This window comes from Notamacropus eugenii, chromosome 2, assembly GCF_028372415.1.
Source record: "Notamacropus eugenii isolate mMacEug1 chromosome 2, mMacEug1.pri_v2, whole genome shotgun sequence".
Lineage (NCBI taxonomy): Eukaryota > Metazoa > Chordata > Mammalia > Diprotodontia > Macropodidae > Notamacropus > Notamacropus eugenii.
In genome coordinates, this window is record NC_092873.1 from 442,886,760 (window position 1) to 442,909,808 (window position 23,049).

The 23,049-nt window shown below is 36.1% G+C and overlaps 1 protein-coding gene across 6 annotated transcripts in view; it reads right to left on the reverse strand.

Annotated features, from left to right (window-relative positions):
* NEK7 (NIMA related kinase 7) overlaps window positions 1-23,049 on the reverse strand; it is a 203,750-nt gene that overhangs the window by 133,705 nt on the left and 46,996 nt on the right. For all 6 annotated transcript variants that reach the window (XM_072648296.1, XM_072648294.1, XM_072648292.1 and 3 more), the window contains one exon: window positions 3,615-3,699. In XM_072648296.1, the coding sequence (XP_072504397.1) occupies window positions 3,615-3,671 (57 nt within the window). In that variant the 5' untranslated portion in view covers window positions 3,672-3,699. Of the gene's footprint in view, window positions 1-3,614; window positions 3,700-23,049 lie in introns of those variants that run through there.

Consider the following 23,049-nt stretch of genomic DNA (forward strand, 5'->3'; position numbering starts at 1 on the left):
CATGGGAGACACTGGCACAGGATCGCTCGGCAGGGCGTTCCCACATAAGAAAAGGTGCTGTGCTCTTTGAGCAAAGCAGAATTGAGACAGCACAAAGTAAACACAGAATGCGCAAATTTGGGATGTTCATCCCAATATTCATATGGACTATCTGTGCCCAACTTGTGGTAGAGCATTCTGAGCTCGTATTGGTCTGATCAGCCACAGTGCAACACACTGAAATTTCACTTTACGATGGTGATTTCATTTTGGTCCTTTCTGAGAATGAAGGACAACAACCAACCAACCATATTTAGTGTTTACATGCTGTCTCCCCATTAGACCATGTGCTCCTTGAGAGCAGGAACTATGTTTTACCTTTCTTTGTAACTCCAGCATTTACTTCAATACCTGATACACAGTAGGTGTATACAAAATGTTTACTAACTGACTGACTTCAGGGCTCTGAGTATATAAGAGACTGAATTTGTTTTTAAACTACAATGCAAATTTTCTTACACAGCATGAGACATGAAATGACACCATACTGACTATCAGTTTCTGGCCCGCCCCCTTCCTATGCTTTACAGGTGTATGAAAGCAGAGAGAGAGCAGGGCCTCTACTTCTTTGAACTTAATGCTATTTCCAGCAACTGAAACCTTCACTGGGTAAAGGAAAGCATAGGATTCTCAATACTTTTAAGTTGAGAAATTTTGGAGAAAGATATAGTAAATAGTAGGAAACATTATCTATGCACTGGTCTGGGATACTTCACCCCAGGAAACTAGTGTAAGGATAAAATATCCCCAGTTCTAGAGATAGCTTACTCAAAGTCTCTTTTCGGAAAAAAAAAAAACAAAAAGAAGAATCCTCCAATCTATCCATTCACATAAATTTCTTTTAATAGAAATTACTTATATTATAATTATAATCCACTTACATTATAATTATAAAACATTTAGAATTGGATTAAAGGAAGTTAAAAATTTAGTATTATGTTAAAGGAAACATGTAATAATGGATAGGAAGCTAGCTTCACAGAATCTGAGGGCTCTCAGGTTTGGATACAGATTGGCTACCAAGATGATCTCAGTCAGGTAAGTCACCTAACTTCTCTGGAGCTCAGTTCTCCCAACTAGAAAGTGAACTCCATGACCTGGATTCAGAAGTAATAGAAAAGTTGCTTATTTGCATTAACAGAAAATCCTCTTCTGGAGCTCCTTCCACCAATGAAATCACCTACCTAGTCAAAACAAAAAATATGCTAGAATAAAGACTGTGAAATAGCACTCCTAATTCAAAAATCTTGGCTCCAAACAGTGATAAATGTCCCCCCAAAATTGATGTTTTAGCATTTCTTTGCTAAGAAGGGCAAGTACCACTCAAGTCATGATTCCACAAAGAAGTATTCCTAAGGTAGTGGGGGTGGGGGGGGAAGGGAAGGGTAAGAAGGGGGGGGTGTGGTGTGTGTGTGTGTGTGTGTGTGTGTGTGTGTGTGTGTGTGTGTGTACACTACTAACATTTTCTCTCAAACAGTCAACAAAGTATTGAATCAAGTCCTGATTTGTAACATTTGCCAATTTCCAAGGTGTAAATGCTCACACTAAAAATTTAACAACAGAGCCAGTATAAGCTGCCTTTAGCACACACCTGGCTTTAAGGTTTGAAAACATAAAGGAACTAGTCAAGATAGTCTATCTACAGTAAATTCTTCAATTTTATATACGTGTGTGTGAGTATTTTCCAAGATGAACGCTTCCTAAGTTAAATTCAAGACAATGCAGGTACAATGCTAGGCTGGGTGAATAAATCTCACTTTCTAAATGTGGCAAAAGTGAAACTCTAGCTCTTCATTACAGATTAGGCTACAGAGTGACAGAATTACAACACAGGTCTTTGGCATAAGAAAAATAAAGGATACACCAAAAATACACATCACTCGTTATCATAGCAAATAACTGATGTTTGATACTCAAAATACAATTCCTTTCTTAGTTTTCTGTTTATGGTCAAGATATAGACACATTACAAAAATGAAAAAAGTCACTCAGCTAACCATATGTTGCCACATCACCTCCATTACTCAGGCCAATGGTGTGGAACAAAACAAAAGATGATTGTCAACCAAGAGCAGAGGCTGTTCTGTCACAGGCTTTTAAAATAATGCTATTAAGGACAGTAACATTCTTCAAAGACATAATAAAAATAACTCCAGTATCTCTTGTCAGGAAATCTTTCTTTCACAGTCTCCTACTATCAGCACAAATACCGAAGGGCTGAGACTCCTTCCCCCTCCCCCACTTGCCAGAGGGCAGCTAGAGCCTGGGATGACACTTGCCTACCTCCAACAGGGAACCAGGCCTACCCACACAGGAGCAACAGCAGGGGGTGCAAAGTAAAGGAACAGTGGGAAAAGAAATGCAGAGCTGCTGCTCTAATTGTGAAATGTAGAGTATGTGGCAGCCCACTGTCTCACAGGAAAACAATTACTTTCATTTTTGCCCCCCACTGCCTCTCCGACCTTTCCCAGGTGGTGAGTCAGTAGGAGGCAAAAATGAAAGTGGTTTTTTTCCTTTGAAACATAGGGCTGTGAAAAACTGTGAATTTCAAAAAATCATAACATCAACTACATAATTGTTATGGTTTCCTTTCCATTACATTCTACTAAATAGTCCCACAAAGCAATGGAATGTCCAAAATACCAATGGCCTCAAATGACAAGCACAGAAATATGTTTCTAACTGATGGATACAATAATATAGGATAATGCCAATAGTATCACTCATGATGGTGACACAAAATACAAATTTCATTAAAAAATAAGCCATGTTTATTTTCAAATACTGGTACTATTTAAGACTAGAGATTTATGTTGCCCTTTCCTCAGTTTAAAAAAAAACAACTGTATACTAGATAAAATACTAGATGGAGAAAATGGTTCAAGTGTTACCTTGTTTTTACAGACTTTAAAGAGTCCCTAGTTCCATGTGATCTGAATTTAGTAAAAAATGAAGGGTCAGCCCTACTAAGGGCAAAAATGTTATTTTGACCAGGTTTATTTAGACCTTAAAGAGGCACTTTGAATAGAAGATGCCAAATCTCTTCTCTATCCTCATTTTTCTTTACAAAAAAAAGTCAATATTGATTAAAGCCAAGTGTCTAGGACTTTCTCATGATTTTTTGCAATCTACAAATTAAATGAGCAAGGGATACTCTATATTGGAAGAAAAAATGAAAACCCTACGAGACTGCAAAAGGAGAAGCATAAGACAAGTATATCCTTTTGACTAAAACAGCAATCAAAGGAAAAATAAATTCTTAAAACATTGTGAATCATGGGATATACAGCCATTCAACCCCCTTTAAAAACCTCTACAAGCATCTTTAAAAGCCTAAGTCTACTTATCTTCTTTTTTCAATTTTATTTTTAATTTATGAAATAACAAGCATTTCCTGAAAATTAACATTTTCTCATACTTCTAGACAGAAATTAAATATGGATGATAAATCATTAAACTCATAACCAAAAGTAACAATAAATAATGGTTTAGGCTGCTTTACAATAGTAAAAACAAAAGTAAATGTACTTTTATATTTAATATTTAATCCCTCCCCTCCCCTACTTAGAAATTACCTGTGGCTGAAACTGTGGAACAGGAGGCCCTTGCATGCTTTGTGACTGTTCTTCCATTGTACAAAGCAAAAAGAAGTTTGAAATTCTGAGGAAAAAAATAGAAAGATTTAATTGCTATTTTCATTCACTGACTATGCTATAATTCAGAAATACATTTAAAGTGTAGATTTAAGTGAAAGAGTTTCATCTTGGGCTTCAGAGAATTTTCACTAAGGAGCTCCAGAAAATCTAACCTTCATCCTCTCCTATATTCTAGATCCTCTAATCTTAGGCACATCTTCATTCTTTTTCATTCAACTTCCTTACTCTTGGTAGTCATTTTCCTGTCTAATCAAACAACTTTAATGAAACTCCACCTACTCTAGATTAAATCTTACTAGATAAAAGAATCAGTTGTAGCCTTTTGCCGAATTTCCCCTATCTGAATAAGGTGTGTGTACATAAGAATATAATGCAGATACCAACAGTGACATACTACTTTTATGTTTCTGTTCATCTGTCTTTAAGAATATAATATTCATAATCATTTCATAACTTTAGTTCAAAGGATTGCTGTAATGAAACTGTTTATTTTCTCAAGTATTTAAACTTCAATTAGTATACAATACCTGACATGGCTGTGGCCTGATAGTTCAAAAACTCGGTCTAACCATAGTTATGCTTGACTGAGGGAGAAATGTGAAATACTAAATTATGACTTAAAAATAGAACTCATTAATATAAGCACTAAAGAGTTATTAGTTGCTATTTTTATTATGCAATTATAGTATGATTTATAGAAATATAAATACTTAGTTATAAATATAACTCTCATCTATCAATTTTACAAGCTATCACAGAGCCCTGCTATAGCTCATCTTAAATCTCTAAACTCAAAGTTAAAACTATTCTGGAATAGGTTCATGTCCCCAAAGACCTGGTCAAGTTAAGGCAAGCAAGTTTCCTCATCTACTAGTAGCTTTTCTTCAGCTTTTAATCACTTCTATAAGAGAAAGCTGACTATTTCTAAACTAAGAATTGTTTCCAACTAACACTTCCAACGAAAACTATGATATATTTCATTCTTCTACTAAAAAAAAAGCCAAACAAAAAGGTAAAAGGTCCCAAAGGACATCTTACACTTACTGGTACAAACTTGTTTACCAAAATCTAATTTTATGAACATAATAAAGTACACATAATATGATTTTAAACAGTAATAAAAGTGGGTTCACCACATGTATAGATGTGTTCATATGAGTGTATATACTTTTAACAGTAAGGTTAACAGTAAGAAGAGAGGAAACGTCACATCATCATATGAAAAAACCTTAGAGATCACCTAATCTAAGCTAAATGCAGAATTAATCAGTCAATAAATTTATTAAGCACATACTATGTGCCAGGCATTGTGCTAAACTCTAGGGAATACAAAGACAAAATACAGTCCCTGCCCTCAAGGAGCTAACAATCTAATAATAGGGAACATGCAAACAGTCATGTACAAACAAGTTATATACACTGTAGGAAAATCACTTTGGTGCCTGAATGAAGGATGGACTACAGTGGGAAGAGACTTGGGGCTTGCAGATCAACCAGTAGAATATTAAAATAATCTAGGTGTGGAAAGAGAGTACTGTGCAATCAAAACTGAGACAGAAGAGAGTTATCAAGGAGAAAAAAGTGATGACCACTATAAAGAATACGAAGAGGTCAAGAAGGATGAGGACTGAAAAAAATGCCATTCATTTAGCAGGGATAAAGGAGGAGTAAGACAAAGGTAAAGGTAAAGATAATGGTAGAGTGATATGAAATGAGGAAAAGCAGACAACAAGGAGCCTTTGACAAATGGCCTCAATTGTTTTCAGTAAAATATAGGAGGCAAGAAACTCAGTAGAAAAGGCAAGGGCAGGGGAAGTCAAGGGAGGTTTTTGGAAGGGTGAAAAAGATTTAGAAGCACCACTGGGGGTGAGTGGATATTGAGCTGAGATAGAGAAGTGTATAAAGATTGCCTAGCAGCAGCGAAGGCCTAGATGAGGTTATGTAACATAAATTTATAATGGACAGAGTCAGAACAGCTGCATAATTTTTTCCTTCATTCAGCAGCACATGTGTAGGAACAAAGGCAGAAGATGGTAGGAGTGATCCAAGACTGAGGCTTTCCATGAAGCATTACTTCATAGATTCAAAGCAATTACAATTCTTTCATTTTACATGGCAGAGTAACAATACAGATTTTCTAGAGCACTCCCCCCAAGCCGAACCAAATGCCTGTAAAAAAAGCGTGTCTAAACAAATTCTGGAGCTGCAGAACCCACAGGATGACAGAGTGAAGCAAATTTCCCAGTTGAAGGCAGCCTGGAAGGTCCCAGGAAATGTCCATCCCACTACACTGGGAGCAGAGCACAGTCCAATGTGGACCACGCCAGCACAGGACCTGAGCAGGCCTTGGAGGGGAATGAATCTTTCTGACAGTTTTCAGAGTTCACAACCCCAAAATGCTGAGGACAAACTGGAAGGTCAATGGAAAAAAACCTGTGGGATTTATGTGAGAGAGTAGAGTGGTCCAGCACCAGTCCCAAGGTGTGTAGGTGACAGTCCTTTGTTGCCGAAGAAGATCATGCCATCAGAGAAATAACGACATGACTTGCACTTAACTTTGTTTTGAGTGATGGAGGGCTATGCAGGTCACCAGCCTCACTTCTCCAGAGCCATCTGAATCCAGTGACCAGATATTCGTCAGGATGACTGGAGATGACCCAGGATGAGGCAATTGGGGTTAAGTGACTTGCCCAAGGTCACACAACTAGTGAGTGTCAAGTGTCTGAGGTGAGATTTGAACTCAGGTCCTCCTAACTCTTGCAGTGGTTCTCTATCCATAGCACCACCTAGCAGCCCCCAAGCCCCAAGGTAGCAGAGGGGAAAAGGGGCAGAGGAACCCAAGGCAGCCACTGCAGCAGCAGGGGCAGCTGCAGCCACTATTTCTGGAGCTCTATGCCCACAGACTGTGGAGGGATCGAGCAGCTGACAGTACATCCCCCCATCCTCACTGGAAGCAGAGAACTACATTGACAGAGAGCTCAAAAGTCCAATAAATGGCTGGGGAAATGAGCAAAAACCGGAAAAAGAATCAGATTATACTTACAATGGTGATGAGGAAGAGCAAAACATGCAAATAGAAGACAACAAAGTTAAAGCTCAATGGGGGGGCAGGATAGGATGGAGGGAAATATAGTCTTCCACAACATGACTTTCACAGAAGTCTTCTGCATAGCTACACATGTATAACCTATACTGAACTGCTTGCCTCCTCAATGGGGATGAGTGGGGAAGAAGAAAGAGAGAGAAGTTGGAACTCAAAGTTTTAAAAACCAATGTTAATTGTTTTTACATGCAACTGGAAAATAAGAAATATAGGTAATGAGGAATAGAAATCTATCTTGCCCCACAAGAAAACAGAGGAGAAAATAGAAAATAAGGAAAGGGAGGGGTGTGATAGAAGGGAGGGCAGACTGGGAGAAGGTCAGAGTGCATGCTGTCTTGGGGTGGGCAGAGGGGAGAGATGGGGAGAAAATCCGAAAGTCAAAATCTTGTGGAAATGAATGTTGAAAACTAAAAATAAATAAATATTTTTATAGAAGTTAATTAATTTGCCAAACACCATACAATAAATAAGTGGCAGATTAAGGAATGGAACCTAAGTGCTCTAATTCCCAATTCAGTATACTTTTCTCTGCATTATGCTGCACTGATGACATAAAATTTCTACAAAATTATCATATTACCCACAGCTTAGCAAACTGGGGGCAAGGAGAATCTAAAAAGTTCTTCTTGTATGGTACCTGACACAACAAAATTAAGTACAATTAGAAACTAGGTTATCCTTCTATGGATTTATGAAATCACTGTCATAGGTTCCACTTCTGGGCATTTTCTCTGGCTGTCCCCTCCACCCCACACCTGGAATACTATCCCTCTTCAACTCCCTGGCTTCCTTTAATTCTCAACTAAAATCTAATATTTTATAGGAAACCTTTCCCAATCCCTCTTAATTCTAGTGCTTTCTCTCTCTATTATAGCTTATTTGTCCTATATTTAGCTTGTTCATATTTATTTGCATATTGTCTTCCCCATTAGACTGTAAGCTCCTGAGAGCAGGGATTCTTTTCTTTTTTTTCCCTATCCTCAGCACTTACCATAGTGCTCGGAACACCAACAGTGCAAAAAGCAACTTATCCATGCATTCTCAACCATTAAGCATCTTCTCTATATACCCAAATAAATCTTCCTCATCTCCTCAACTAATGTCCTGGGGACTTTTCTCTATTACCTGACACTGCCTAGACACCAATGAGGCTTCCACTTTTGTCACCTGAATGACCCATTTAATTTTCTAGGCATTATCTCTGGGGTGACTTTCTTGAAGCCACCTCTCTATCAAACTAGACCATTAACTCTTCTTCCACAGGACTCAACTCCTGTCTTCATTCCTTTGCAAAGGTGATACTCCATATCTATAATGCTCTTCCCTCCTTCCTTCCACCTCAAAAAAAAAGGTCCAGCTGTCTTCAAGACTTAAATTCCACCTCCTATACAGTCTCTTTCAGGATCTCTTCAACCATGCTCTTTCTCTGTTGAAACTGTTGTGTTACTTTGCATGCATTCTATTGTATCCATCCAGCAGAACGTAGCTCCTGGAAGATACATACAGCTTCCATCATTTTGTGTGTTATCATCCAAGCTTACCAGTCCTCAGAACAAAGAAGATGCTAAAGAAACATAGTGAACTGAATTTTCTTCAGAGTTCTTGGTTGATAATGATATTATATGTATGTATACACATACATGAATATATGTAAATACACAAATATACTCATGCCCACCTTTGCCTTTCCATTGTCCTCTGAGTGAACATTAACTTTAATTCTTTAGAAATTATAGTAATTCCATGACTTGAAGCCACACAGTATAAACAGAAGAATGCTGTTTAAAGACAGGCCTTTGTTTCAGGGAGAAGCTTCAGGTCATCAAGAACTGAAAAATTTCTCAAATGCAATGCAACTCATTCTCTCCCTCTTCCTACTCCTCCTCCAGCTCACTATCTACATACTGATCAATTTCACAATGTGTGCATATAGTTGTATATTAGAGTAAGAACACCAGATACTCTCTGTCCAATACAGTTAGATCAAATGCTTGAGTGATTAAGAAACTGATTTAAGGGGTGCTAAAACATTCGGCAGTTGGCACAATGTCATCTACAAACAGGATAACCTGAAAGTTCTCATTATCTATAAAAATTCTTCTACTTGGACTCTTTCTCTAATTATCCTCCACAATAGCAAATACTCTGACAACATAAGTTGCCATATTTTTTATTCTTTGCTTGATAGTCCATAATCAGAGGGTTATGGAATAAAATCATCTCTGTTGTTACATATATTAAAGAATCCTGAATGATTCTGATAGATGCATGGCAAACAACTTTTAAAAAAAGAACTTTGAAAGGTATACTTTTACTGAAATAAATTCTGTTTTTAAAAACGCACAACAAACAATAAGTACAGTGGGATTTTTTATTCTTTACAACTTCCAATCAATTATGTGATTAAAGATATAGTCTGCAAAGGAATATCATTTGCAAAAAACTACCCGCTCCTGCCTCATTTCTCAACGAGGATGCTCTTGATTTTCATACAGATAATTCCATAAAAATAAAATACCGACAGAATCACATCTTAAAGTAGCAGTGAACTAGAAACAAAGTGGTGGTGTGGGGTAGTGGAAAGAATACTGGGTTTACAGTTACACCTCCTGCGTTAGAATCCCAGCAGTGCCACTTAGTACTTGTGTGACAGAAGAAGTCATTCAAATTCTCTGTACTTTACTCATCTGTAGAATGAGAGGAGAGGGGCAGACTCAGTATCTATGATCCTATGACTTGGGAATGACTAAAAAAACTGCGGTAGAGAAATGCTACATAACAGATTACTGAGCAGTAAAACATGGTAAATATGAAGCACAGAGAGAAGCAAAGGAAGGTTTTTATGAACTAATTCAAAAGGAGAAAAGCAGCGCCAGGAAAAATACACACAATGATGAGAGCAATGGAAATGCAAATACATACCAACAAGAATAAATGCCAGAAACTACATACGATAAAAAAATATAATCACCAAATTTAAGCTCAAAGAAGATATGCACCTCCATCCCTTCTTTGCAGAGCTGGGAATACAGAATGCTGCTTAGGGTAGATTTGATTGAAATATTGGCTAGTTTTGCTGAAGTTATTTTCCCCTCTTATTCTTTGTCATAAGGAATGTCTCTCTGGGAGAGGAAAAGGAGAGAGGCATATTAGGAAATGAAGGACATGTAAAAACAAAAGACCTCAATAAAAATGTAAATTTTAAAAAATCTACCTCCTCATCTTCTGTACCAGAAGTTGTTGTACAAGTTGTAATCACTTTCATGGTAGTATTTTTGCAAAAGGGATACTTTATAGGAGATAACTTAGGAACTATGTTTGATATCCTTGAATATGTGGGAGAAAAGTGACCAACTGCTTTATTTGGATTTCCAAGGAGAATCTGATGAATCATCTTTCAATTTATCTGCAAGTTCCTTTTGTCTCTGATTTCATTCACAGTAAAATTGACATAATCCAGTTTCTCTAATATGTCCACTAATTGGCCACTAGATAAAAACAGCTAATAGTTACATAAATAATACTTTAAGATTTGTTAAGCATATTTGATTCTCACAACTCCACAGAGTAAATACTATTACTCTCCCCATTTTACAGATGAGGATACTAAGTCTGGGAGAGGGCTAAGTGATTTGCCAGGGTCACACAGTTAAATAAGTTTTTAGGGCAGGAGTTGAATTCAGGTCTTCTTGATTACAAAGTCCAGTGCTCTCTCTCCTCTATGACATGCTGGTTAATACTGAGATCACTATCAGTTACATTAATGTTTGTGGATATTCTTAGCATCCTCTGTTGTACCATTCCTTCACTATCACTGCAGAAGTAGAAGTGGGTCACACAGGACCAAGGGGCATTTTTTTCTAATGGGTTGAAAAAGGCAAAGAATTCATTAACAAGTGTCTGTCTACTGGTGATGAACTTCTGTAGCCTTAGAAAAACAGGGCTAGATTTTTTTTTAGAACCATACTTAATAAAAACTATTTTATAATGAGACTATTGTAATAGTTGATACAATTTCATACTATTCTTAAAAGCATTTAAAAGCCAAAAATACCTATAATTATCACCTCCACTGATTCAACTTCATTTCCAAATTTAAGTTCAAAGTCTTTCTTCTCTACTATTGCTTGGCACATATTCAGAATTTTCCAGTTATGTCTCATGACATTTTAATATCACTGGAGAAAGTTTCTATGAAGTAGTTATTTATTATGTGTGTTTTTGGTGTAGATCCATATAACATGATGTCATGAATATACATCAACTGATTAATACCCTACTGTATTTGACTCTTTTTAAATTAATAATGACCCTCAATTCTAATATATGGAGGTAAAAAAGGATTAGATATCAAAAAATGAGTTATACAATTTAGCTGAAATGTATGTATGTAACAAAAAAAAGTGTTACACAAGGCTGGAAGAGGAAATTTGCAGAATCATAATTATAGAGTTGCAAAGATACCTTAGAGGAACCATCTATCTAACTTCATTTCACAGACAGGAAAAGAGACATTAGAAGATGTGAAGATGACACATGCAGAAATGGTTGCAGAGAAAGAACATTTGACTGGAAGTCAGGGACTCTGCCATTATAATCTCAGTCAAGTCTCTTCTCTTCTATGTTTATTTAGTCACCAAAAAGGGGTTGTTGCACTAAAAGCCCTTTGAAGACCTTTCTCATTATAAAAGAATATAAATTTAGGCATTCAAGACCTGGTGTAGCTGGAATTTGACCCCAGGTCCTCATCTTCTGACTCTAAATTCCTTCATACATCATGTGCTTATAGTGACTCTTGAATCATTAAAATCATGGTTTGTTTTTTTTTTTTAATATAATGGGAAGGGTCTTCAGAGGATATCTAATCAAACGCTCCCTTTTTTCTTAAATACAGGTGAAAAGACGAATCTCTGACTTTTTCTCCTCACTACACCAACTCTATCTAATAAACAAGCTAAATCAAAATATGTCAATTGAACACAGATGAATTTCATTACTGACATATTCCCTCTGCTAAGAGAGATTACCAACAATCTTCATCTTTTTATTCCTTTGCAATATTTCATCCATGACTTCATGAGTCCTCCAGAGGATCCACCCAGCTTGTTGGTGGTTCTAACTGCATTTCTTTTACTATTTTCAGGTGTACTAGCATAGCATTTGGGCTGCCTGTTTTCCCTCACTCTCCCTTAATTACTGGTTCATCTCTTTTTCTTGTCATAGATTCCTTATCTTCTATTTCTTATACTCCTCAGTACCAATAAAATGCTATGTACCCAAGACGAACCTCCAAATCATCTGCACTGTTATTCCTTCTAAAACTATGATGTTGTAACAATTCATAGGCACACAGAATGACTAGGAGAATCCTGGTTTTCAAAATCTGGGCTTATACAACAGCAAGCAATTTTGGATCATTAAAAGGATTTCACACTTTCTTAAATATAATCCAGCTCAATCTTCTTCTGGTATTTAGTTAGCTCTGAACTAAAGCTATCTGCAGAACTTGCCACAGATATGTACATATATGAACTAACCTAACAGTTAATCATCCAAGTCCATATCATAAGTTGGATAAAATGCAGTTTTGCTGTTTCAAAAATAATTACATTTCTTAAGTTCCATCTGAATGTGGCAATTTTCCTAAATCTGAAACTGAATGTAATCTGAGCTCTTCAAAATAGGAATCAGAAATATGCAAGGCTAAACAAAGAACTAGAATCCCCATCAACTGTTGGAAATGGCTAAACAAAATGTCATCTATGTGTGTAATGGAATATTCCTAGGCCATAGAAAACTATGAATATTAAGAATTCAAAACAGAATGAGAAAACTTTTAAGAATTGATGTAGAGTGAAGTAAAGAGTACCAAGAAAATAATATATACGATTGTGTAAATTTTTAAAAACCTGAAGAGTTGTTGAATTATAATAAATTAAGTCTGGCTTCAGCCAAGACATGAGAACACCCATCTCTCACCCTTCTTTGCAGAGAAGAGGACTATGGATATGGATCGATTAAATATTATGTGCCAAACACTATGATATGCACTGGAGATCACTGTTTGGGGAACCTGTGGCCTCGAGACCACATGTGGCCTTCTAGGTTCTCAAGTGCAGCCCTTTGACTGAATCCAAATTTGTTCTGTGAAATTTGGATTCAGTCAGAATGCTGCACTTGAGGACCTAGAGAGCCACATGTGGCCCCAAGGTCACAGCTTCCCCACACCTTAGTCAGATTCCATTTATACATTGGTTAGATTTGGTGAATAATTTATCCCTCTACTCCACATTTTTACAATTTCTTTGTCACAAAGGGCTGTGTGTGTGTGTATGTGTGTGTTCATCCTTTGTTGCCAAAGACGACTATGCCATCAGAGAAATAATGACATGACTTGCACTTGACTTTGTTGTGTTTTTTTTTTGAGGGAGGGAGGGCTGTGCAGGTCACCAGCCTCACTTCTCCTCCAGAGTCATCTGAACCCAGTGACCAGATATTCATCAGGATGACTGGAGATGACCCATGATGAGGCAATTGGGGTTAAGGGACTTGCCCAAGGTCACACAGCTAGTGAATGTCAAGTGTCTGAGGTGAGATTTGAACTCAGGTCCTCCTGACTCCTGCACTGGTGCTCTATTCACTGCACTATCTATCCGCCCCTGATGAAGGATTGTATATTGGAAAGGGGAGGAATTCAAGGTATATTTGGAAATTAAAACAAAACAAAAATGCAACAGGATACTAAAAAAAGATGTAAACAAGATGTAAAAACAAAAGATAAAACATTTTAAAAGAAAAGAAATATACTAGGCAAAACTACATATAAACAACATAAGAAATTATTTGAGGGTAAAATATGATAAGCTTAAAAGTGAGACAATCCAATTTTAAACTTATTACTTTTTTGAAAGGAGCAGGAGGTGGAAAGGGATGCAGTTCTTTTTGTATTCTCAAAAAATATTTATTATACTTAAAAGTCTTTAGGATTCAATTTTAGTTCTGCTAATTACTATTTAAATACATCTGAAAAGAACTTTTACCTCAAATTAAACCAGATACCTTTTGTTGGTCATGCAACTAAAATTTGTGAAGGATAAGAGAGAAAGAAGAGACAGCTATTTTAAAAGAGAGAGATGCTAGTCATTAATCAAATAGAAGACAGTAGCCCAACTATATGCATATGTATATTCCTAAGAAAAGGAAAAGAAACTATGCTAAATTTAAGATGACTGACACTTGGCAAAAACTGAAATCTCAAAAGCAAAATTAAACATTCTTGGCCTTAAAATAGTCCAGGAGGAATGATATGTTCCTGACCTCACCCTCATATCTGCATGACTGAGTCAGCCAATATCTCCCCAACATCTACCTATCCATGATAACATTTTCATATAAGCAAACTCAAAAAATTTGAACAAAAATACTTAATGACACTGTACTTCTATACCATTATTAATGAGTTTCTACGACTGGTTAAATAAACCAATATGATCATCCCTTTAAAAAAAAAAAAGAAAAAAACAGTTTCTGACTTTTAAGTATGTAACATCATCAGTAAACTAATATTTGAATATTAGTTCCTTTTTTAAAATGGGGAAAATTCTTTCTTGATCCAAAAAGACCAAATAGGACTGTTCAGTAAATTAGTAATATAACAAAACCTATTTCAGAAACCTAAAAAAAGACTAAAGTTATATTAGCACTTCCTTAATCAATGTCATGGAAACATAGAATATACCACTTTGTAATGTCATGGAATGGAAAAATGAAGTCAGGGAGACCATAGGATTATAGGTTTAAAGCTGGAAAGGACATTAGAAGACATGAGGTCCAATCCTCTAATTTTAGAGATGTGAAAACTTAAGTCCAGAGAGGTTTTATTGATTTGCACAAGATCTCACAACAAGTTACTGTCTGAGGCAGAATCTGAACTTGGGTTTTCCTGTTTGCAAGTCCAGCATTATATCTACTGAGACATCTGACATTTGAAGTCAGTGAGAAAACAACCTGAAAATAAAATCTGCCATTTATTAGCTGTTATGACATATAAGTATATCATAACCTTTCTCAAATTCTGTTTCCTCATTTGTAAAATGGAAATAATATTTTTAATACCCTACAGGGGATTGTGGTAGAGTTTAAATAAGATTTAATCTACATAAAATTTTATATATTGCAATTATCTTACACACATACATATATTTCCACTAAAATATGTACTTTTCAGAAAATCAGAGTTTTCTTTCATTTTAAGAAAAAAAAAGCTCTTGGATCTATGACTTTTCTGTTTCAATCTGACTTTTTCTTCAGTCCAAATATGAAATGACACCATCACTAATTATCTATATAATTTGGTCAGTTTGAACACAATGGAAGTGGAAGCTTTTTACTTGATATAAATAAAATATCAAAATTTGAAACTAGAATCCTCCCACATCATACTAGTTTGTTTCTTCAATTTTTTTCTTTATCTACTCCTTAAAATGTTTGTCACCAATCCACCTTTATCCAGAGATTTTAGAGTCTATGTTTCTATCAATTCACAAAGGAGAAAATAAAACATGAGGATTTCTAAACATTATGAAAACTACTATCTAACTATAAAAATAATCCAGTAATATGTAGTACACAATAGTCCTAATCAGTTTAATAGGAAGACATGAACTATTTTTTTCTTGGCCACCTTCTTGAGCTAGTAAAGATTATTTATAAAATGGATTATTGTAATTATAAAGAGTTAATTCCCTGAAAGCAAATGACTCTTATTGTTCCACCAACAGAATTAATCCATTTCTTAACAATGTCTTGCACATAGTATGAGATGAATAGATGTTAGTATAAACTGAAAGCACAAATCTATACTGTTTTAAAAATAAGAATTAACTAAATTCCTTAGATGTATGAGATTGAATTAACTTGTAAATTTAAGATTAAATATCCTTTTGTGAAAATACTCTTATAACCAGAGAAATATTTAATGTTAAACATGTAGTTATGTAAGTTTATTAGTGGGAGAGTCTGTGTTAAGGTGAGAAAAGGAAAAAAAAAGTACGTCACAGATGGCAACCATTTGTTTCCAACTAAAATTCTTCCTAATAGATTCTTTTTTAGAGTTATTCCTATACTTCACACACGATATCCTAAACATCTGATCTTTTCCTTTTATGGAAATGTGCTGTGAAAGAAGAATTCTAGTCTAGAATGAAAAGAAATGTCCACTGCAACCTAACCTTTTTTTAAGTTGTTCAAACTGAAGCCTTGCAGGAGAGTAACAAACAAGGTTGAGACTATCAAGACTACTAATCTTATTATGGTTCTTGCTGACACCTGCTGGCTTAGTTTTATCTTTACTAAAGTCAGGGTTTATTATGCTTATTAATAATAGGACAGAAAAGGTTTTGGCACATCAGAGACAATCTATAGTCTTTACTTCAAACACCTATAAGCCAGAAATTAAACAAGAATATTTTTAAGAGACTGGTTTATGTAAATGATTTCCTTGTTCACTGATTTCTGCTGAAAACAATGGTTTTGCGATAATTCCACTGCATGCTTCACAAGAAAATAAAGCTATCTAGCAATGAACATGAACACCCTAAAAATATTTAAATGACTGCTTTGAGTTGTTACTTTGGCTACTGCATACCAGTCTGCTAAAACTGTTCTCTCCAAGGTCATCAAAGACCCCCTTATATCACTAAATATAATCACATTTTCAGATCTTCATCCTCCCTCAATCTCTTTAAAGAATCTACCATGATTCATCAGTCCTAATTCTTTTTTGGGGGGGAAGCAATTGGGTTGAGTGATTTGCCCAGGGTCACACAGCTTCTAAGTTTGGGAGGCCACATTTGAACTCAGGCCCTCCTGACTCCAGGGCAAGTGCTCTATCTACTGCACTACCTACCTGCCCCAATCAGTCCTAATTCTTGCTATTCTCTTGGCTTTTAGGTCAATGTACCCAGTGTTCAGGGACTCCTTGAATTGCACATCCACTATTACCTGGACCCTCCTCTGCAGTTACCACACTGGCCCCTGTATCACATCTCCTGTCCTTCCTTCCTCACCTCCTTCCCACTATTAGAGGAAAAACTTGGAAACAGTATCTATATCATTTTTTACATCTTTTTTTTATGTATAGCCAGCACTAAATAAATGTTCACTGAATTGAATTTTTAAATTGAACCCCCTTTATGAGATCTTGAAATTACATTTTTTACTCAGCTGGTCAACTTGCTCAAAAGAGAAACTCATTTACAATAATAAAAAAATATTTACATTGTGCATATCTTGAGAGTAAGAATGCTTTTATCTTTATCTCATGGGAAAATAGATATAGAGTAGGAAGGGACTTCAGTGATCAGACCCACCTCTTCATTTTACAAAAGACAAAACTGAAGCCTACAGTCATTAGTAGCAAGTGTTAGAGTTGGGATTTCCTCGCCTACCCACCCCAATGGGACTGAATGATTATATGATTAATTATGATTCTACCAAGACATATTTACTTGGATCTGATCCTGTAATAAGTGTTCTACAATTTATAGTCCAACAAAGATTTATGTTCTGGCCCATATATTATCTGCCTAATAGTACTGGTCTTTCCCCTTCTTCTCATGTAGGAGAAGTGGATTAATGACAGTAGATGTCTTTTTAAGGAAGCAGCACTCTATTACAAGTTGTATTACATATTCATTCTCATTCTCTCTCCCTCTCCCTGCAACATGGCCAAATTAAGCGAGGCAGAACAGTCCAGAAAGAAAAAGTGTTAGCTCTGGAGTCTAGAGTCAGAGGATCTGGGTGCACCTCCAACCTCTGGTGCTCACTAAATGCATGACTTCTGGCAAATCACTTAATCCTCTTGAACCTCAGTTTCCTCTTCTGTAAAATGAGGGTAGACTAGACGGCCTTTGAAGTCCTTTCAATATCTTAAAATATGACCCTGTGATGCTAAGAACAGTACAGAGAGGATTCTGGAAAGATGGCAGAATAAGATAGGTAATACCAGGCTCTCAAAGTGAGCTTTGACTGCCAGAAATAATTAAAAGTTAGGGGAAAGCAACTGTTCTTCTAAGAGAACTTGGTAGCACCTTGGGAAAGACCTCACCACCCAGGGCAAAGATTTGACCTGAGTGAAATGCAAACACCTCCAGGCAGATTCCCCTGAATCAACAATCAACAAGTCCCAGAGGCCGATGGGTGAGGACAGCACCCCCTCCTTCAAGAACTTTCACCTCACACAGAATAAAGGGGTCAGACAGCTGAGTAGAGAAAGACAGAAGGACTTTCCATTGTCACAAATGCCAAGCCCACTTGTATTAACCAGACATGGTCGCAGACTGCTCTGTGGGCAAGGAGGAGCAGCCACATGCTCAGTGAGTGCTGTGGCAGACAGTCAGAGACCTTGCTGGCCATGAACACTTGCAGAAGGGAAGAGTCCCTAATTTCAGTTCCAGGGCAGAGGGTGAGCTGAAGTGTGCAGCCATCAGAGGGATGGCAGAGATCAGGAATGTTGGCTGGGGGCCTTAGCCATGGCTCAGGGGCAGAGAGGAGTCCCCAAGGTCAGGCCCCTAGACAGTGCTTAGAAACCAACAGTAAGAAAAACTTGATGCCTAAGCCACAACAGCATCCCCCATACCTCAGGGACTAGAATCTAACTATAATAATAAGCTGCTAAAAAAAATGAATAAGGATGATGAGTAAGCAAAGGAGAAAGACTCCAACAATATATAGCTACTATGGAGATAGAGAAGATCTAGGTTCATACTCAGAAGATGAGAGTAAAGTTTAAAAAGTCACTCCTATTTTTAAAAAAAATGTCAAGTGGTCACAAATTCAAAGAGTTCTTGGAAGAGCTTAAAAAAGAATTTAAAAATCAAATAAGAAAGGATGAGAAAAAATTAGGAAAAAATAAGGGAAATTCAAGAAAATCAAGAAAATTATGAAAAGAAAGTCAACCAACTGAAAAAAAGATCAAAAAATTTAAGGAAAAAAAACTCGTTTAAAAACTGGAATCAGGCAAATGAAAGCTAATGACTTTATAAGACACCAAGAAATAATGAAACAAAATCAAAAGAATGAAAAAATAGAAGAGAATGTGAAACATCTCATTAGAAAAACAACTGATAATGAGGACAGATCAAGGGGAGACAATACAAGAATCTGTAAAGTCCAGAATTCCCCTGGTTGGGGAGTCCTGAACCTCCCCTTATAAGTATCTCCAGATTGACTATAAATAGTAGTTTAACCAATCATTACGAATATTTAGAAACGGGAAATCTTCAGCCTTGGTTGGTGGCCAGACAGTTTAGTGGATCCCCACTCAGAACACCAAAAATCCTCATGGTAATCACAAAACAGACAAAGGGAGGAGGAGTTAGAGTGCATCATTATTGAATGGTGGATATTTTTGGTTTCCTGTTTATTAATGAGCTTGGGCATTAAACCAATGTTATGTCCAAACATGAGTTTCTGTATTGATCATGTGTGCTGGTCACAATGTTCTTAAGACTCGGTGTATTCAGTATCTGAGTTATGATTTGTTAACAGGTCACCATGTTTGCGCTTCTACCTTTCTTAGAGTTTAAATTTTTATGGCTTTTCACTTATTACTGTATTTTTGGCTTTTTCCCAATCAGGACCCCACAGGATTATTGGACTACCTGAAAGTTATGCTATAAAAAAGGAGTATAAATATATCATAAGAAATCATTAAGGAAAATTTCCTGAAGTTCAAGAACGAGAGAGTAAGATAGAAATAGAAAAAAATCCATCTGTCACCACCTGAAAGAAAACCTAAGATGAAAATTCACAGAAACATCATAGCCAGCTTGGAAGCTCCCAGCTTGAGGAGAAAATACTATAAGCAATAAGAAAAAAAAAAAAAACAATTCAAATACTCTGGAGCTATGATCAAGATAACAAAGATATAGCAGGCTCTACGTTAAAAGACCAAAAGGCTTAGAACATTATTTTCCCAGGAGAAAAGAAGCTGGATTTGCAACCAAGAAAAACATCCAGCAAGGCTGAGTATAATCAAGAATGGAAAAAAAAATGGACAATCAATGAAGTGAAAGACTTTTAGGTATTTGTGACAAAAAGACCAGAATTTAATTGAAAATCTGACATATAAGACACAGGAGAAACATAAGGTAACCATTAAAAACCATTAATAAAGGACTCAATAAGTCTGTTTACTTCTTATATGGGAAAATAGTGTCATACTCTTACAATGTTTTAAAGAGCATACATAGATAAAAGGCTTGGGTATGAACCGAGTATGATGGAATGAATCTAAAAAAATAAAACTGGGCAGGAAGGGGTAAAATAGAGCAATTATCTCATACAAATAAGGCAAGAATAAAGAACTGTTACAGTGGAGGCAAGTGCGAGTGGAGTGCCTGTAATGCTAGAACCTTATTCTCACTGGAACTGCTTTAAAAAGGGAATAATACATACATCTAGAAGGGTTTAAAAGTCTACTAAACTTATAAATAAATGAGGATGGGGGGACAGGATAAGGGAAAGACTTTTAGTAGGGTGTATAGATCAAAAGGTAGGAAGGAAGGGGGATAGGATAAATGCAAGATTGATAAAGAGATAGGTAGATTAAGAAATAGAAGGAAAAGGGAAGAAATAAACAGGGAAACTATATTATCATAAAAGGTACCATAGAAAATGAAGCAATTATCAATATTTAAACCTATATGTACTAAATGCTATAGCATCAAAATTTTTAAAGGAAATGTTAAATGAATTACAGGTAGAAATAGATAATAATACCATATTGGTATGGGACTTTAAACTTCCCCTCTCATAATTAGATAAATCTAACCAAAAAATTAATTATAAAGAAGTTAAAGAGGTGAATTGAATCTTAGATTAGCTGGATATGACAGAGATCTGGAAAGAATTGAGTGGGAGTAGAAAGAAACCAACCTTTTTCTCAGAGGTGCATGGTATCTTTGTAAAAGCTGACCATAAGTTTGGACATAAAAACTTTAAAATTACTTTCTCAGATAAAAGTCACAAATATACATCTCAAATATAAAAAGAACTTTGTCAAACGTATAAGAATATGACTCATTTCCAAATTGATAAATGGTCAAAGGACATATGAACAGACAGGTTTTTGATAAAGAAACCTAAACTATAGTCATATGAAAAGATGCTCTAAATCACTATTGATTAGAGAAATGCAAATTAAAATTACTTTAAGATATCTTGCACTTATCAGATTAGCTAAAATGATAGAAGGGGAAAGCAACAAATGTTGGAGGGGATATGGAAAAATTAGGACATTAACTCACTATTCATGGAACTATGAATTGATCCAACTATTTTGGAGAACAACCTGGAATTATGCCCAAGGAGTTAAAAATTCTCTATACCCTTTGGCCCAGCAATACCACTATTACGTCTCTTTCCCAAGCTGATAAGGGAAAAAGGAAAAGAACTTATATGTTTTAAAGTATCTATAACAACTCTCTCTGTGGTGGCGAAGAACTGGAAATTGAGGAATTAATTGCCTGTCAATTGGGGAATGGCTACACAAGGTGTGGTATATGATTGTGATGGAATACTACTGTGTTACAAAAAATGATGAGCTGGTTGATTTTAGAAAAACATGGAAAGACTTGCATGAAATAATGAAAAGTAAAATAAGTGGAACCATGAGAATGCTGTACTTAGTAACAGCAATATTGTTCTAAGAACAAGTTTGAAAAATGATAAATGCTGGAGAGGATGTGGGAGAGTTGGAACACTAATTCATTGTTGGTGGAGCTGCGAGCGCATCCAACCATTTTGGAGAGCAATTTGGAACTATGCCCAAAGGGCTTCAAAAATGTGCATACCCTTTGACCCAGCAATATCGCTACTAGGACTGTAACCCCAAGAGATCATAAAAATGGGAAAGGGTCCCACATGTACAAAAATATTTATAGCAGCACTCTTTGTAGTTGCCAAAAACTGGAAGTCAAGGGGATATCCATCAATTTGGGAATGGCTGAATAAATTATGGTATATGAATGTAATGGAGTACTATTGTGCCATAAGAAATGATGAACAAGAAGACTTCAGAGAGGCCTGGAAGGACTTATATGACCTGATGCTGAGCGAAAGGAGCAGAACCAGGAGAACTTTGTGCACAGCAACGACCACAGTGTGCGAGAGTTTTTTCTGGTAGACTTGGAATTTCGTAATAACGCAAGAACTTCTTAAAAAAAAAATTCCCAATGGTGGTTTTCAAGGCAAAATGCCTTCCACACTCAGAGAAAGAAATATGGAAATCATTCGCAGAATGTAGCAGATCATGTTTGTGTGTGTGTGTTTTTGTGTATCATGTTTTGATTTGTTATATGATTTCTTCCATTTATTTTAGTCCGACTACATAGCATGACTATAGTGAAAATGTACTCAATAGGAAAGTATATGTACAACCTATACAGAATTGTATGCAGTCGTGGGGAGGGAGGGGGGTATTGGGGGGTAGGTGTGGGGGGGATAAAATCTCAATTTTATGGCAGTGATTGTTAAACATTAAAAAATAATAATAATAAAAAAAGAACAAGTTTGAATGATTAAGTCATTTCAGTATTATAAATCCTATAAAATTCCATACAAAATATACAACTACAAAGGACCTATGAAGATGCTATCCACATCCCAAGAAAGAACTGATGTTAAAGTAAGTATGTATTGTTTTACACACACAGGACAACAGGTCCCTACCCAAACATGTGTGTACACATGTAGGCATACACACACACACGTATCTAATGGTAGCCTTCTCTGGGGCAGGGTGAAGAGGGAAAGAGAAAAAAAGTGCACTGCAGAGAACAAAAGAAAACTTAGAAGAAAGCACAGAAGTGTAGGATAGCTTTGACAATGAGGAAAACTATTTATTATATAGTTTTCCTCAAAAAATAAACAGAGTGAAATAGAAATTGTATATAGTATCTTCTTTTTTTATGCCGTGCTGTGTAAATGGAAATGTTCCTTCTTTTGTCTTTTTTGTATTTAAGTTCAAAATGAATAAAATTATTAAAAAGAAAAAAAAGAGGTGACTTTTCTCTGATAACCTAAGCGTCCTCAGTTCCTTCAAACAATTCTCACCTGACAAGAATTCAAAACCCTTCATTATCTTGGTTGTTCCTCTAGCTTACTGAAATCATTTCTTCCTAAAATGTGGTGCCAGAAGAGACAACAATATGTCAGATATGATCTGACTAAGGCATAATACAGTGATAT